The sequence below is a fragment of the Phascolarctos cinereus genome, unplaced genomic scaffold, assembly GCF_003287225.1.
Source record: "Phascolarctos cinereus isolate Bilbo 61053 unplaced genomic scaffold, phaCin_HiC Scaffold_4;HRSCAF=312, whole genome shotgun sequence".
Lineage (NCBI taxonomy): Eukaryota > Metazoa > Chordata > Mammalia > Diprotodontia > Phascolarctidae > Phascolarctos > Phascolarctos cinereus.
In genome coordinates this window covers 586506259-586523180 of record NW_027555847.1, presented here as the reverse complement: position 1 = coordinate 586523180, position 16922 = coordinate 586506259, and the positions used below count along the sequence as shown (strand labels likewise).

General features: G+C 37.6%; 1 protein-coding gene across 3 annotated transcripts in view; it reads right to left on the bottom strand.

The window, feature by feature from the left end:
- The window catches only part of ESRP1 (epithelial splicing regulatory protein 1), a 105174-nt gene that overhangs the window by 59928 nt on the left and 28324 nt on the right, over positions 1-16922 (bottom strand). For all 3 annotated transcript variants that reach the window (XM_020968608.2, XM_020968618.2, XM_020968628.2), the window contains exons 5-10: positions 14145-14243; positions 13947-14001; positions 4120-4230; positions 3845-3977; positions 3693-3735; positions 821-1122 (exon numbers count right to left, since the gene is read on the bottom strand). In XM_020968608.2, coding sequence (XP_020824267.1) covers positions 821-1122; positions 3693-3735; positions 3845-3977; positions 4120-4230; positions 13947-14001; positions 14145-14243 — 743 coding nt within the window. The remainder of the gene's footprint in view (positions 1-820; positions 1123-3692; positions 3736-3844; positions 3978-4119; positions 4231-13946; positions 14002-14144; positions 14244-16922) is intronic.

The following is a 16922-nucleotide window of genomic DNA, read 5'->3' as shown; positions in this document are numbered from 1 at the left end:
GATAGAATGCTATAAGAAATGATGAGTTCAATGATTTCAGAAAAAAACATGGAAAGACTTGCATGAAATAATCAAGAGCGAAATGTGCAGAACCAAGAGAACATTGTATATAGTAACAGCAATATTGTTTTAAGAATGACTTTGAGCAAGTGAGTTATTTGATTATTATAAATACCCAAATTAACTATAAAGGACATATGAAGAAATATGCTATCTGCATCCAGAGAAAGAACTGATAAATAGAAATATGTATAGAATATATAGATTATATATATAGAGAGATATATAGATATACCTATGCCATCTCTAGGGCAAACTGGAGGGAGGGTGATGAAAGAAAAAAAAGAGAAAAAAATTACATGACAATTTTGCTATGTATTTCAAAGGAATAGCAAGTTGTGCATAGTAGATTTGTAGTTTCATGTACAATCATCTTTTTTATTGTTACTATGTTATGGAAATACTTGTTTTATTCCATAAATTAAAATTTAAAAAATTGTTATTCTTAAAAAAAAAAAGTGAATACAAACAGCGAGTCTTTGGAGGATGCAATGTGTGTGTCTGCCCTTCCTTCTTAGTCAGATGTAAGCTTCCTAATGGTAGGAATTGTCATTAAAAAAAAAAATTCTGAATCTCCAGAGCCTAGCATAGTGCCTTTCTCATTCAAGGCACTTATTTAATTGAATTCTCTAAATGAAAAGGCTTAGGTTTTACATCTAGTTTTATCTCTTGGGTTTCAGTGGACTTTGGGAGAATGACCATTCTCACATTACACCTCAAGAAGTATTTAACTCAAAATAATTAATATTTTTTCACTCACCTGCTGAACTTCAGCTGCAGTGCTCCTGAAGAGTTCAATGTATCTTTTACCCAGCAAGTCTTTGTGTTTCCTCAGTGCATTCTGTGCATATTCCTCACAAGCAAATAGGACAAAAGCATCCCCCGTTGGCCTACCATCAGGAAACGTGACAAATAGGATGCCTTCCTTCCCCCCTGTGATAGGGCAATGCTGTCCAAAGAAAGCCAATACTTCTTCTGCTGTGGCAGTGAAGGGGAGTCCTCGCATTCGTACAATGACCTGATTCTCTTTGGACAAGAATTGGGCTACTTCATTGGAAGTACCTAGAGAACCAATGCACAGAAAGGAAAAAAGGACAAAGGATTTCAAATTCACCAAAATGAAGAGGGAAAAATTTCAGGAAACATCCATAATTATTTCCAAACTTTTTGCTGAATCTTCTGCAGACAATATTCTAGGATTTTAACTTTCTGCTTCCTCTTTAAAAAACTCTCTCCTACTCATGCTTTCTCCCAGGGTTTCTTTATTCATCACCAATATCACTCTCCAATTCAGGAATACTGCCTTTCAGGAAAACCTACTATAATCAGTCCCTTTCCCTTTGACTCTCCTCTTCAAGAGAAACAGTGCTAGATCCAGCTCCCCCTAACAGTCCAGCCCTGACATTCAACCTAGTTCATACATCTAAGAGCTGGAAGGGCCGCTCAGAAGCCACGTAGTCCAACCTCCTCATTTTAAAAAGGGGATGGTGTAACACTCAAAAAGCTGAGGGGCACTTTCCCAAGAACAGATAGATCCTTTTAGCATATAGCATCACATCAAGAAATCTCAACAGAGATTAAAGGTGTCAATATGAGAATAGGCTCTATCTTCTTTGCCATATATCCAGAGTGTGAAGTTTAAATGGTGTGGGGGCCTATAGATAAATAAGATTATGGCCCCATATCTCATTAGCATCGAAAGACAAAAATTGTAGTCCCATCCCATCCTCCTCCTATGGGAAAATACTGATTTTTTTTTCTTTCATAATACATCAAACTACTATAGGGGAACCCAACTCTAGTCCGTAGCAAGCTGTCTGAATGAGACAAGGGGCACCTATGATGAAAGTACTTGAGAGTATTCCTTTGAAACCTTAGAGTTGCAAGACATTTCCATGGGGGATCTAAAACACAGCAGAAACCTTTTAGGTATGTTTTCAGAGTCCTTTGCCCTCACACTCCTATGTCAACTCAGTTCTGGAAGCACATTAGATTCACTTTTCCAACTTTCTCAGTACTCAAAAAAAATAAAAGCCATAAATCTTGGAAGGACAAGTGGGAAGTCTCAGCATTTTGCAACTATCGTGGTACTTTTAAGGTTTTAAAGCTGTACACTACTGATAAGAGCGAAGGGTTACACTGTTCCTATACCTTTCAGACTACAGCACATGCCCCTTGTTCACCGAGGAAAACCCTGGAAAGAATACATTTCCTTTCTTACATCACTGTGCTATCCTTCATTCAGTGACTTTAGATCATTTAAACTGGGTTGATATTAATTAGAAGTAGATCAGAACAACTACAGATCCTTGTGATCTCTCCTTTTTTTGTTTGGTCGCTGGGGTCCCTTTCCAGCTTCAGATTTATGATCTGGTAATCATTTGCCTAACCCTAAGCTTTTGTTTTAACCCTAACGGAAGACTTGTAAATGAACTTCTGATTCCACTTTATTAGAAGGTACTTCTTTATTCGTTTGTCCTAAGAATCACAAGATTAAAGAGTTGGCAACCTCCTCCTCTGTAGGTTGAGATAATTTTTTTTAATCCAAAATAAAAAAAAAAGATTAGGTCACTTTTGTAGTGATAATTATGTGATCTACTTTATAGGCAGTCAGGTGGCACAGTAGATGGAACACTGGGCCTGGAGTCAGGAAGATCTGAATTCAAATCTAGCCTCACACACGAATTGTGATCCCGGGCAAGTCTCTTAATCTCTGTCAGCCTAAGTTTCAACTGCAAAATATGCACCATAATAGCTAGCGCCTACTTTGCAGGGTTATTGTGAGGATCAAATGAGGTAATATTTGTAAAGTACTTAGCACAGTACCTGGCACACAGTAAGCACCTAATAAATGCTCATTTCCTTCCTGACCTTCCACAGTGCTTCAAGATGTTCAATTCACAGATATTATATTATTTGATCCTTCTAAATACCTGTTTATACTCACTAATACCAGTGACTTCTTCCCTTTTCTCCAAATTCTGTCTTGCTTTGTAGAAGATTAAGACTTTATATAGCACTTATTATGCACTTAACACTATGCTAAGTGCCTTTTTATTTTTTTTATTTTTATTTTTTTAGGCAATTGGGGTTAAGTGACTTGCCTAGGGTCACACAGCTAGTAAGTGTCAAGTGCTTGGTCTGAGGCCAGCTAAGTGCCTTTTTAAAAAAAAAATTGTCTCATTTGATCTTCACAATAACCCTGGGAGGTAGGTGCTATTATTATCATCATTTTGCAATTGAGGAAATTGTGGGAAACAGATGTTAAATGATTTTCCCTGGGTCACATAACTAGTAAGTATCTGAGGCAAGATTTGAACTCAGGGCTTCTTGACTCCAAGCCTAGCACTCAATACTGTGTCACCAGTAGCTTCTTGTTCAGAATTAAAAGATAAACATGAATATAACAAAACAATATGGGGTGGAGTGGGGCTTGAATGTTTACAATATTTGTGAGTCTTAGCCCTTATAGGAATAACTACATTTAAAAATTTAAGAAATTATGCATGGAATCTAAAATCACATCAAGAGAAAAAAATCAGCAATTTAAGACAAATAGTAGAGTTCTGGAATTTTAGTTATTAAAAGTCTCTTCCTTACCACTATAACAAGATCACAGAACAGCGACTTACCACCTGCAATTTTAAGGAAATCTTCACCCGTTGCTTTGTAAACCTGAAGCAAAGATAAAGAAATTACAGTCAAATTTTTTGAACACACCATCATATAGCCACTCAGCCATTACTTAGGGGGGCTCAGGAGGACTTTGATTGCTGAGGCATACCTCGATGTACCGATTCCCCATGTGGTGTTTGTGCCTTTGTAGTGCAAGATCTCTGTGCTCCTCACTCACAAACCTAACCAGTGCTTCTCCATTTCTTCGACCCTGTGCATTTAGACAAAGTGCAGCACCTCCCCTGCAAGGATTAAAAAAAAAAAATTAGAAGATGGCTGACAAAAGAGAAGAAAGAATTAAATAGGAGAATGAAAAAAGGCAATCTGATTCATTATATCCTGTTGGAGTTATTTAAAAGTCAAGAATAATTAAAGAAAACTTACTTGGCAATGTTAAGGCCTTTGAAGAATCTTGCAATATCTTGGTCTGATGACTGCCATGGCAAGCCTCTTGCCCTGACTATAGTGTTATCATCCACCAGTTCCATCTTGCTGCTGTGGAAAAAGTAAGGACACTTAGATACTTCCAACTTCATCAATGACTCTCATTTTCCCCACCATCTCCCCTGGATACTTTCGTATAAACAGAAGAATTTCAGATATTCCCCTTCAGTAAATTCCTGGTCTTTGTGCTTCAATGTATTAGTCATTATTGGTTCAGATTTCAGTAGATGGTAACATTACATCACATACACAATAAAAGAGGCAGGGCTCAATGTTCTCTTAGCCTTTGTGGATCACAGGAGCTGCCTACACATTTCTAAGACAGCAAGTTCCCTCATTCCAATTGTCTTTGAGTGGAGGAAACACATTAAATTTTCTTGCTGGCACTGTATCTACTCTCTTTTTTTTAAACTCAGGTCCTCCTGAATCCAGGGCCGGTGCTCTATCCACTGCACCATCTAGCTGGCCCTGTATCTACTCTCAAGGGGCTTACATTTAACTAGAGGATCTGCTGTACAAAAATAATTTAAATGATTTTCTGCCAGTTCTAGGTTAGGGTACTTCCAGAAGTAGACTACCAGACTTCAAGTACATTTTCGAATTCTTGTCAGTATACAGGATAGCTTTTAAAAGAAGTACTGTCTGGAGCTCTGAGTCAGGGTCAAATCCAGAGCCTGAGCATGCCAGCTGGGGGAAAGACTCTCTTCCTCCCTTAATCAAGCTTCTGGAGTGCTGCCCAATTCTCACCATTATGGGTCCCTGCCCCAGGACTGTATCAAGCTCTGTGGACAAAATCTTTTCCATCTCCTTCTCCACCCCGCAGGGCCTCTTCCACAACAAGTAAGATACTCCTGTCTTCCTGACTACCTGTTCCCTGCCTGACATAAGGAGTCTCACAGAATAAATCACCATCCACCAAGAGGGTGCACTTCTTGGAAAGACCTCATTCTAATATTGTGCCCCCCTTGATGAACTTCTCTCCAATCACTGTGATTCTGCCTAGATTCAGTGCTCCAGGGTTGCATAATCACATCCCCTTACACATAGTGATTCCAAACTCCAAGCTGCTAATGTACAAACCCTCTTCTCTGTCCTTCACCTTACCCTTCCAATGGGGCACTCCGCATCTGCCTAACCCACTCCACTGTGTCTTTTGGAATGCTTGCTAAATAACAGAGAAACTTTCCTTCATCTTAAACCTGTTTCTTTTCCATTATGTCCATCTTCAAAACACGGCTTCCCCTGGACGTTTTTTGCCCTCCAACCACCTCTTCCTGTGCAGGTTATACTTTCTATCATATCTCTTCACCTGAACTGGAAGAGTCTGACTGTTCCTTCTAATGACACCTGAAGCCACCTTTACTGAGCAGCCTCTCTTCATTTGAGATTCATATTATCAAAATAATGCAGATCGTCCTCAGTAAATTCAGTGCTTGGATCATAATTATTTTCTCCTCCTCATCTCCTGTTCTTGCACTAGGGGACTGCAGCAGAGATAGTAATATCCCTTCAAATGCTCTAAAGCGTCCCAGTTGCTCAATCTACAATTCACATGATCTACTCTTCCATTCCAACTTAACTATACACAGATGGTCATCCCCTTAATCTTGTCATTATCCACAAGTGTTCTTCTTCCTTGTTCAAGAACTCTGAAATTCCCTTTTCTGATCATAATCTTTTATCATTCCATCTTTCCTGATACCTTATAAACCCTAACCATATTTTTTATCCCTATCATGACCTCCATTCTCCCCTTCCTCCCAGCTCTTTCCCAAGCCATTACACCTTCCACTGACTACATTCTGTTCCCTTCCCTGGTGAACTAATTCAAGCTCATACTATCCTCAACCCTTGTGCTATCTCTTGCCATCTTGTCTTAACACTGATCACACCTTTTTAAGTTCCAACCCTAGATGACTCCAATGATCCACCTCCCCTCCTATTCACATGCTCCTGAATGGAGTTGGAGGAAATCACAAAACCATGCTGTCTGGGCCTATTGGAAATTTATATTATTTAATGTCAACAGGTCCCTCAATGTAGCAAGATAACCATTCTGTTCTTTCTTACTCCATTCACTATCCTACTCTCCAAGTGGCCATAACATTCTCTTCTCAATCCTTCCAAAGCATCCCCTCCCTCTTCTCTCTCAGCTGAAGACTTCACCTCACCAAAAAATTTCAGACTATTCACCAAGAACTCCTCTTCTACCCTCTTCCTTATCTCACATCATTCAGACATCTTCCTCCTCTGTATGCTCATTCATAGAGATCTCAGGAGAAAAGATGCTCTTTTTTTGTTTGTTTGTTTGTTTGTTTTTGGTGAGGCAATCAGGGTTAAGTGACTTGCCCAGGGTCACACAGCTAATAAATGTCAAGTTTCTGAGCCAAGGCAGTCTTTCTTGCTGAGGCAAACCCTGCTACCTGCACCTTTGATCCCATTATATCCAGTCTCCTGTAGCAAATTCTACTCATTATTAAACACCATTCTAAATTTTAACCTCTCAGTTTACTAGCTCCTGTCCTGCTACCTACAGACATGCCCATGTCTCTTCATCCTAAAAAACAAACAAACCACTATACCAGGATCAAAAATGAAAAGAGTGAATTCATCAACAATGAAGATGAAATCAAAGTAACAATTAGGGGATATTTTGCTCAACTGTATGCCTATAAATCTGACAATCAAAGTGAAATGCATGAATCTTTACAATAATATAAATTGCCCAGATTAACAGAAGAGTAAATAGAATACATAAATGCCCCATCTTAGAAAAAGAAATTGAACAAGCTAATAATGAACTCTCTAAAAAACATCCCCCTACACACCATCCAGGGCCAGCTGGATTCACAGGTGAATTCTACCAAACATTTAAAGAACAATTAATTCCAATACTATATAAACTATTTGGAAAAATGGGCAAAGAAGCAGTCCCCTACTAAATTCCTTTTATGATTCAAATATGGTTCTGATGATATGACTAATATGGAAATATGGTTTGCATGACTGCATGTTTATAACCTAGATCAAATTGATTACTATCTCAGGGAGGATGAAGGAGAGAAAATTTGGAACTCAAAATTTAAAAAAAATTAATGTTAAAATTGTCTTTATGTGCAATTGGGGGAAAATTTAAAAAAAAATTTTTTTTGGTTAGGCAATGGGGTTAAAAATAACTTGCCCAGGGTCACACAGCTAGTAAGTGTTATGTGTCTGAGGCCAGATTTGTAAGTCCTTCTGAATCCAAGGCCGGTGCTCTATTCCCTATATCACCTAACTGCCCCCTAAATAAAATATTATTTAAAAAAAAATATGATGTTTATACCCAAACCAGGAAGAGTGAAAACAAAGAAAACTATAGACCAATTTCTCTAATGAATATTGATGCAACAAATTTTAATAAAATACTGGCAAGGAGATTACAGCAGTATAGCACAAGAATCACACACTATGACCAGGTGAGATTTATTCCAGGAATGTGAGACTGATTCAATATTAGGAAAACTATAACTGATGCAAAGTGAAGTGAGCAGAACCAGGAGAACATTTTACACAGTAACAGAAATATTGTATGATGATCAACTGTGAATGACCTAGCTGTTCTCAGCAATGCAATGATCCAAGACAGCACCAAAGAACTCACAATGAAAAATGCTATCCACCTCCAAGAGAAATAACTGATGGAGTCTGAATACAGAATGAAACATATTATTTTTCATTCTATTTTTTGGTGGTAGTTTTTTTTTGGTCTGTTTTCTTTTACAATATGACTAATATGGAAATATGTTTTGTATGATTGCACATGTATAACCTGTATCAAAATGCTTATTGTCTCAGGGAGGTGAACTAAAAAAATTTTTAAAGTGAATGTTATAAATTGTTTTTACAGCAATCAGAAAATCTTAGGATTTTGGAATCTCATACAACTGTTACCTTAGCTCATGAAGTATTTAATTGAATAAAAGAGACTGTTCAGTCAAAAAGAAAACCCCACTTGATCCAATTATCCCCATTAGCTGTTGTCCTATATGTCTCCCATTTGCAGCTAACTTCTTTGAAGAAACCATCTACAATTACTTCCTCCACTTCCTTTTCTCTCCTGCACATCTAAACCCTTTGCAATCTGGCTTCCGATCACCTCATTCAATGGAAATTGCTCTCTATAAAGTTACCAATGGTGTCCCAATTATTATATCTAAAGACCTTTATTCAATCCTCTTCTCCCTCAATCCTTCTATAGCATCTGACACTTTCAATAACCATTTCCTCCAGGAATTCTCTCTTTAGGTTCTTGTGACACTTTCTCTTCATTCTCCTTCTGTTCCTTTTCAGTCTCCTTTGCTGGTTCTTCATCTGTATCATGCCAACTAACTTTGAATGTCCCCTAAGGTTCCATCCTAGGACCCTTTCTGTTTTTGTTCTAAATTATCTCATTTGGGGATCTTATCAACTCCCTAGTATGTAATGGCTATTCCTGTGCAGATTCCTGGATCTATATATCCAGCCCTAGTCTCTCCATGAAGTTACAATCAGGCATCTTCATTCTCTCATCCAAGGCTGTCCAAGATAAGTACCCTGTTGGAAGCATGGCTGTTTTAAATTGGATGAAACATAGACATCTCAACCTGAACACATCCAAAATAATTCATTATTTTTCTCCCCAAACACTCTCTTCTTTCCAAACTTGCCTATTATTACAGTTGAGAGCACCATCACCCTTCCAGTTATTATAATCTTAGTGTCACCCTTATTTTCTACCTTTCACTCACCCTATATATCCAATCCATGGCCAAATCTTACTGTTTCTACTTTCACATCTCCTATGTAAATTCCCTTATTTCTATTCATATAGCCACAACCCTAATTCAAGCCCTCATCATCTTGCATTTAGACAATTTCAATAGCTTTCTGATTGGTCCCCTGGCCTCACATCTCTCCCTAACTCCATTTTATCCTATCCTTGGCTACCAAGGTGATTTTTCTAAATAGGTCTTTCAGTCCCTGCTCAATTAACCCCAGTGGCTGTCTATTTGATCCTCTCTAAAATGAAATATCAAATCCTGTTTGGCTTTTCATAACCTGCCTCCCTACCTTTCCAACCTTCTTTATACTTTACTCTCCTCTATATACTCTATGATTCAGCTATACTGCCCTGCTTACAGTTCCTTGGGTATGTGATACCATCTCCTATCTCTGGGACTGTCAATCAATGGAAAGCACCAGGTTTAAATTTGACTGCTGCTAGGTGTGATTCAAATTGATGCTTAACAACAGGGATGACTAAACATGTTGTGGTATATGATTGTGGGATACTGTTGTGCTATAAGAAATAGTGAACTTAATGATTTTAGAAAAATATGGAAATACTTGCACAAAATAATGAAGAGCAAAATGAGCAGAACCAAGAGAACAATGTATACAACAACAGCGGTATTGTTTTAAGAAAAACTTTGCATAAGCTACTTTGAGTATTATAAATACCCAAATTAACTATAAAGGACATATGAAAACAGACTATCTGCATCTAGATAAAGAACTGATAAATAAAAGAATGTATACATACACACATACACATATTTGTGTCTAATGGTGGCCATCTGGGGGGGAGGAAAAAAAGAAACTTATATGATGCCTTTGTTGAATATTTAAAAGGAAGAGCAAGTTGTAAGTATTTATAGTTTTCACGTGCAGCCATCTTTTTATTATACAATATGGAAATACTTGTTGTTTTCCAAAAATTTTTTAAAAAATTGTACAGTGATCAACAATGATTGATTTAGCTCTCCTCAGCAATGATCCAAACAATTCCAGAAGACTGATGATGGAAAAATGTTATTGACATCCAGAGAAAGAACTGATGGCATCTGAATGCAAATTGAAGCAAACTACTTTCACTTTATTTTTTCATAGTTTTTTTTCCCTTTTGTTCTGTTTCTTCTTTCACATGACTAATATGGAAATGTGTTTTAGATGATTGTACATATACAACCTGTATCAAATTGTTTAATGTCTAAGGGAGGAGAGAGGAAAAGGAGGGAGAGAAAAATTTGGAACAAAATCTTATTTAAAAAAAAAGAATGTTAAAAATTCTTTTTACATGTAATTGGAAGAAAATAGAATACTATTAAAAAAAGAACAAAACCTCCCACAAATTGATGCTCAACACCAAAACTGAGGCACACACCTAAATGTTTCTCCTCACAAGTATATAGGGAAGGTGGAACTCCCTGTTTTCCTACAATGAATCACCAGGAAATCATTCATTATGTATTTTATTAACTTTGCATGCTTGATTCCTCACATGCTCACATTTCTCGTAAGTCCTAAGACATTGTCCCAGTAGATCACCACCTGATATAACTAAAGTGCAAAGGAATAGTAATGTACTTGTTCGTGAATGATTTTCGGACCAAAGCAGAAAGAAAATTTCAGAAATTTCTATTTCCTTCAAGTACCTTTGTGGCTTCATTCACTTTGTCACCCTTTGGTTCATTTCTGACTTACTAATTATATATTCTTGCCAGTGCTTTGAATATAGAAAGGAAATACCATCTCTTCACTTTCAATTTAATGAGCATTTATTAAGCATAATACTGTTCTAGGCACTTGGGATAGAAGACAAAAAGAACAATCCCTCCTATGCCTAAAAAGTTCACACCTACTGGGTGAATTCAATATGTTATTTAGATAAGTAATACTAACTATACAAAAAGTAATACAAGGTATTTCAATAGGGAAGGAATGTGGCAACTGGAGGGACAAGGATAGGTAGAGAAAAACCAGGAAAGGCTTCAGATAGGAGGTGAATACTCAGTGGTGATGTAGAGAAGACATGGATTTTATAAGGAGGAGGTAAGAAGTCCAGACTTTGAGGGCCACTTATACAAAGTCGCAGAGGAAGAAAATAGCATAATGTGGAAGAAGAATAGCCAGCAGGCTAGTTTGGCTTAAATGGAGATTGAATAAAGGGGGAAAATATGAAATAAAACTAGAAAAGTGGGTGAGAGTGAGACTGCAGAGGCCTTTAAGTACCAAGCAGAAAAACTCATGAAATAACTATTTTCTTTGTGAAATAGTAACATTTTATAAAACACTAAATAATATTGACTGTGAGCCTAGAAGGTTTCAGATCTTTCTCTCATTAAAATTCAGTTTTAGTATTTAGTAATTTTTCTATTCCTGTGGGTTTTTATTTTTCATTCTGGAATAGGTAGCCAGGGAAGGTTCATACAAAAGAAGAATCATCTCTACAATTTCACCAAGCTTAGAAGAGACCAGACCTCAGAGGTAGTATACGTTCTATCCAAAGGATGAATCTTGGTGACAACACCCACCAAAAGTCATTCAATCTTTATTTCAATATCTTCAATGACTTAAGAAATTGCATTACTTATCAAGGTAGTTTATTGCATTTCTGGATACCCTGAAGCTGTATTCTACCTCCCTGTAAACTTCTACTATAGTTCTATCCACTGTCATAGCAAGGATCTTAGAAATTATCTTTGGCTTCTTCCTCTGCCTCTTTCTCCAGTGCTCACTACTTGCCAAGTCATGCCAAATCTACTTCTATAATATCTTTCCATATTCCTTCCCTCACACTTCATTTGACCCCCTCAATTCAAGTCCTTCTGACTATCCTATACCTTTCTAACTGGTCTCCAAGGCTCTAATTTCTCCCTCTTCTTAATTATCAAATGCATTTTCCTAATGTGGAGGCCTGACCCTATCATTTGCCTACTCAAAAACCCTGAGTAGTTACTCTTCTTAGGGAGTCATTTAATGTCTTCTAGAAACTAGCTATAACTTACCCATTCTTATTTCACACTACTCCCTCAAATGCACAAATGTTTCAACTGAATTGGACTAACTGTTCTTCTCTGATTTCATCCTTCACTCTCCCACCTCCATGCATTTGAGCATAACATCCCTCCTGCCTGGAATACATTGCCACAACATATTCTTTACTGATTAGGTCCCATCTTCTCCCCTCCAACAAGCATCTGTTAACTGCTACAAGTCAAGCACTATACTAAGTGCTAGGGATACAAAGAAAGATAAAACCAGTCCCTGCCTTCAGGGAGCCTGCATTCTAATCACTACAAATAATTTCACTCCTAGAATATTCTTACAGCATATTATATGTAGTATTATGTAGTATATATTCTTATAGTTTGTATCTCTCTACACATTTAACCTTATAGTGTATTTATGTACAGGGCAGCGAGGTAGCAAAGTGGATAGAGTACCAGGCCTAGAGTCAGGAACTCATCTTCCTCAGTTCAAATCTGACCTCAGACACTTCCTAGCTCTGTAACACTGGGCAAGTCACTTAACCCTGTTTGCCTCAGTTTCCTCATCTGTAAAATGAGCTGGAGAAAGAAACGGCAAAACCACTCCAGTATCTTTGCCAAGAAAACCCACACAACTGAAAACAATTGAACAAAAATATTTATGTTCATCTACATTCTGCCCATTCTCCACCTCCCCCCCAAGCCCCTGTAAAACTAACGTACTTGCTGTCTTCCAACTTTGTATCCCTAGTACATCATGTATTAAACAATCACTTAATACTTGTTAAATTAAAATTTAATCCATCTTCCACATGATAGCTTTCCAAATATCTGAAGACATGTATTATGTTTTCCCCTAAGTCTTCTCTTCTCCAGGATAATCATTCCTAGGGTCTCTATTTTTTTTTTTTACATGGCATGTTTTCACAAAAGACTTCTGGTCTAGACCTTGGTTATCTCCCCTTGGATGGCCTCTAGCTGTCCATACATCTTTTAACGTCACGCCTTTAGAACGGAACAAAATATTGGAGATGAAGTCTACAAGCATGCACCACAATAGGGCTCCTATCTCCTACCTGTGCTATTTTTTCTCATGCCTATCTACCAAAACCTAAACAGACCGTAGGTAAGCTGCTTGATCTAAGTCACAGTTTCCTATATATAAAATGGGATTAAGACTTGTGCCACCTACCTTACAGTATTGCTATAAGGAAAGTACTATGTAAACTGGGAAAGTGCTAGGGAAAAAAATGGGCACTTATCCAGTAAAATAACATATACGTAAAGTGACTTGTAGACTTTCAAGCACTAGCTACATGTCAGACAACAATATAGTTATAATACCACCAATCATGTCAGGGAAGGTAGAACTTGTCACTTTTTACAAACATATAAACCATTCTCTCTTGTTTTGTTGTTCACAAGTACCTCAAAACAAGGCATCTAGGGATATATAGCAAAGCAACTTCAGGTCCTCATTATTTACCAAGTTAAGAGCAGGGGGTAACAATGCAAGTCCAAAACAAATGCAACCTTCTCCGTAAAATGATTGTTCCCCAATGCTCTACCAATAAGCCCCCCCCAAATAGTTTGTTTCGTACCACATGGTAATAACAAATGCTGTTATATAATACTGGCCATGTGTATGTCTTCTGCTAGACTATAAGCTCCATGAGGGCAGGTATTGTTATTTAGATTCTGAATCTTTTCTAGTACCTAATATAAAGCACCCACATGCTCTGTACACCAGCAGGCAGTTAAAAAATGCTTAGTGAATTCAGTTGTAACTGCATATACTTGAGGACTATGTGGTGGTAGGAACAATAGGTTTATTTGTAGGAAAGTAAGTCTTCCCTTCTCCAAACCTGAGAGCACTATCAAATTAGATTTAAGTGGAAAAAACAAAGAATCAAAACGAATGAAAGAAAAGAAAGATTCAAGACAAAAGCCTGAGAACAGTATGACTTGGTTACTTACCAAGTCCCACTTTCAAATTTGTAATTCACTCTCTCTGGATCTGAAAACCTGTGATCTACAAAAGAGGTAAACACATGCCATGATTTTTAACTAGAAGAGAGACAGAAGACAAGGGGCCCAGGTAGGGGAAGGAGGTGAGGAAGGGGAAACTAGGGGGAGTTATCTCTGGACATTCACTGTTTCCAAAGTTGTGCTTACTGTATGGTTCTGAAATCATTGTTAGAATAACATTTCCCATATCTTCAACTTCAGAGGCTCCATATCGGGAGGCTGAAACACCTTTCTCAAGATGCAAACCTGTGAATTAGAGTTAAGGTAGTACTTTTTCTTTTTTTTAAGTAAACCTCCTTAATTCCTTGATCACTGAGTCAGTCTTATATTCAGTCTTTAGCTAAAGGATATGAAGCAAGAGGTTTTCTTGACAGATACTGGAGTAGTTTGCCATTTCCTTCTCCAGCTTATTTTACAGATGAGAAAGCTGGGGCAAACAGGGTTAAGTGACTTACCCAGGGTCACACAGCTACTAAGTGTCTGAGGCCAGATTTGAACTCTGGAAGATGAGTCTTCCTGACTCCAGGCCTGGCTCTCTTTCCACTAAGCCATCTAGCTAACCCTATTCATATATGTAGAACTATGAACCCAGAGCCTGACCGTTACTTTGTCTCTCAAATTTATTCCTAAGTATAAAGGAAAGCACCAATACTGAGCTAAAGACAATATAAGGAATAATAAAAATGGCTTTTGTACAGCAGAAGTGACTTCCAAACATTCCAAATCTGAATATTACGTAAGGGTTCCTCAGACATCCAAAGAGTCAAGAGTAAGACTGTCAATGCACAGACGGAACCCTCTAAGTGGGATTTAGAGTTAACATGTTCACAAGTCTCCTAGAAGATAAAGTGCATAGGAGTTGAAGTCAGCATCTATACTAAAGTCACACAGATCTAGAGTATTAAAAGTACTTGCAAAGCAAGGGTAAAGAAAGGACTATATCACCTCACACAGTACAAGTAAAATATGAGTTGAATATTATCTAAGGTGGGGCTGAACACAATGAAACTAAAACCAATAACAAAAAACTCACACATCCTTTGCTTTGTCTTCAAAATAGCCTTAGGAGACAACACATTTTATTCTAGTTAGATTGTCTCTGTATGTCTTTGAGAACATTTTTGTGGAACTGCTTCCAAAATCTAGGGCACATTCTTTTATAGACTCATAATACCATTCAATCTCATCTTTTGGGGTGTGTGTGTGTGTGTGTGTGTGTGTGTGTGTGTGTGTGTGTATGTACTTTTTTAAAAGTAGCTTGTAGGGGCAGCTAGGTGGTGCAGTGGATAGAATTCCGGCCTTGAAGTCAGGAGGAACTGAGTTCAAATCAGGACTCAGACACACAACATGCAAGACGTACTAGCTGTATGACCCTGGACAAGTCACTTAACTCCAATTGCCTAGCAAAAAGCAAAAAAAAAGAAAAGAAAAGAAAAAGAATCAGAAAAAAGGGAAAAACCACGAGAAAGGGAAAAAAAAGTAACTTGTAATTTTGTTTTGTTGTTCAGTCATGTCTGAATCTTCATAAGCCCAATGGACTACAGCATTCCAGGCCCTTCACTGTATCTCTCTCTATATCTATATCTATTTCCAAGTTCATGTTTGCTGTTTCCATGATATTATCAATCCAATTCATCCTCTGCTATTCCCTTTTCCTTTTGCCTTCAATCTTTCTCAATGTCAAAGTCTTTCCCAACAAGTCCCATCTTGTCATTATGTGGCCAAAGTACTAGCAATGACTGGTAAATAAGAATGGATAACCATTATTTTTGGTTTTCCAATACTCTCTCCCACTCCCCAAAGTGACTATCAAATAATGAAGTTTGTTTTCATGTGGCTGCTAAACTGGATCTGAAGATAATCCAAAGCAGAGGGGTCAAACAGCCACAGCCACAGGCAGCCCACACACTTCCCAGTGCACTAGAACCAATTAAAATGCAACTGAGAAATAATTAACAAAATTAATAAAAATAGATAATGTTAATGTGTGGTTTTCTGAGTTAATATGTAGCCCATGGGGATGCTTATGTATGGTTCAGTGGCCCCTACTTCTCTTTGAGTTTGACACCACTGATCCAGAGTTCTAAAATTGCTTGGCAAGGGTAATAACATTATAGTATTAAAATACACACATATACACACACATATGTGTGTATGTGGAGGTATATATAATACATGTATAAGTATACATATACATGTATATAATTTTTCATTAAATTTGGTGGTTTAAACACCCCAAGGGTATCTTTTGGAGGTACACACTCATTTAGATGTTTTGAAGATGATCTTTGTTACAAAATCAGTCTCAATACACAGCCAACTAACACAAGTACAAGTAATAACAATAGTTGGCATTCATATAGTGCTGGCTGCAAAGTGCTTTACATATATTATATCATATGATCTCACACCAAGGTTGTGAGGTAAATGTTATTGTACCAGTTTTACAGATGACAATACATAGCAGTTGAATTGCCCAGGATGCATATTGTAAGGGTCAGTGGCATGATATGGACCCAAGTGGTGTTTGACAGATCATGGCCACAACTCTTCACAAAGTACTTTCTTTAATAAGCAGCCTGTGAAGTAGATAGTGCAACCATTATCTCCATTTTGCCCAAAAGTAAACTACCTTCTGGAGAAGGCAATGGCAAACCACTCTAGTACCTTTGCCAAGAAAACCCCAAATGGGGTCACAAATAGTCAGTCATAACTGGAACAAGTGAACAACAAATTACTTTTCAGAGAGGTTAATGGACTTGCTCAGGGTAACATAGCTAAGGAGAGAGTTCGGGCTCAAGCTGGTTTTCAGGTCAATAGAATATATGTTAGTTACAGTTACATGAAAATTTTAGGAATTATGGATATATCCCAAAGTTCTATTCTGGGCCCTTTACTTTTTTCTCTATATTCTCTCACTTGATG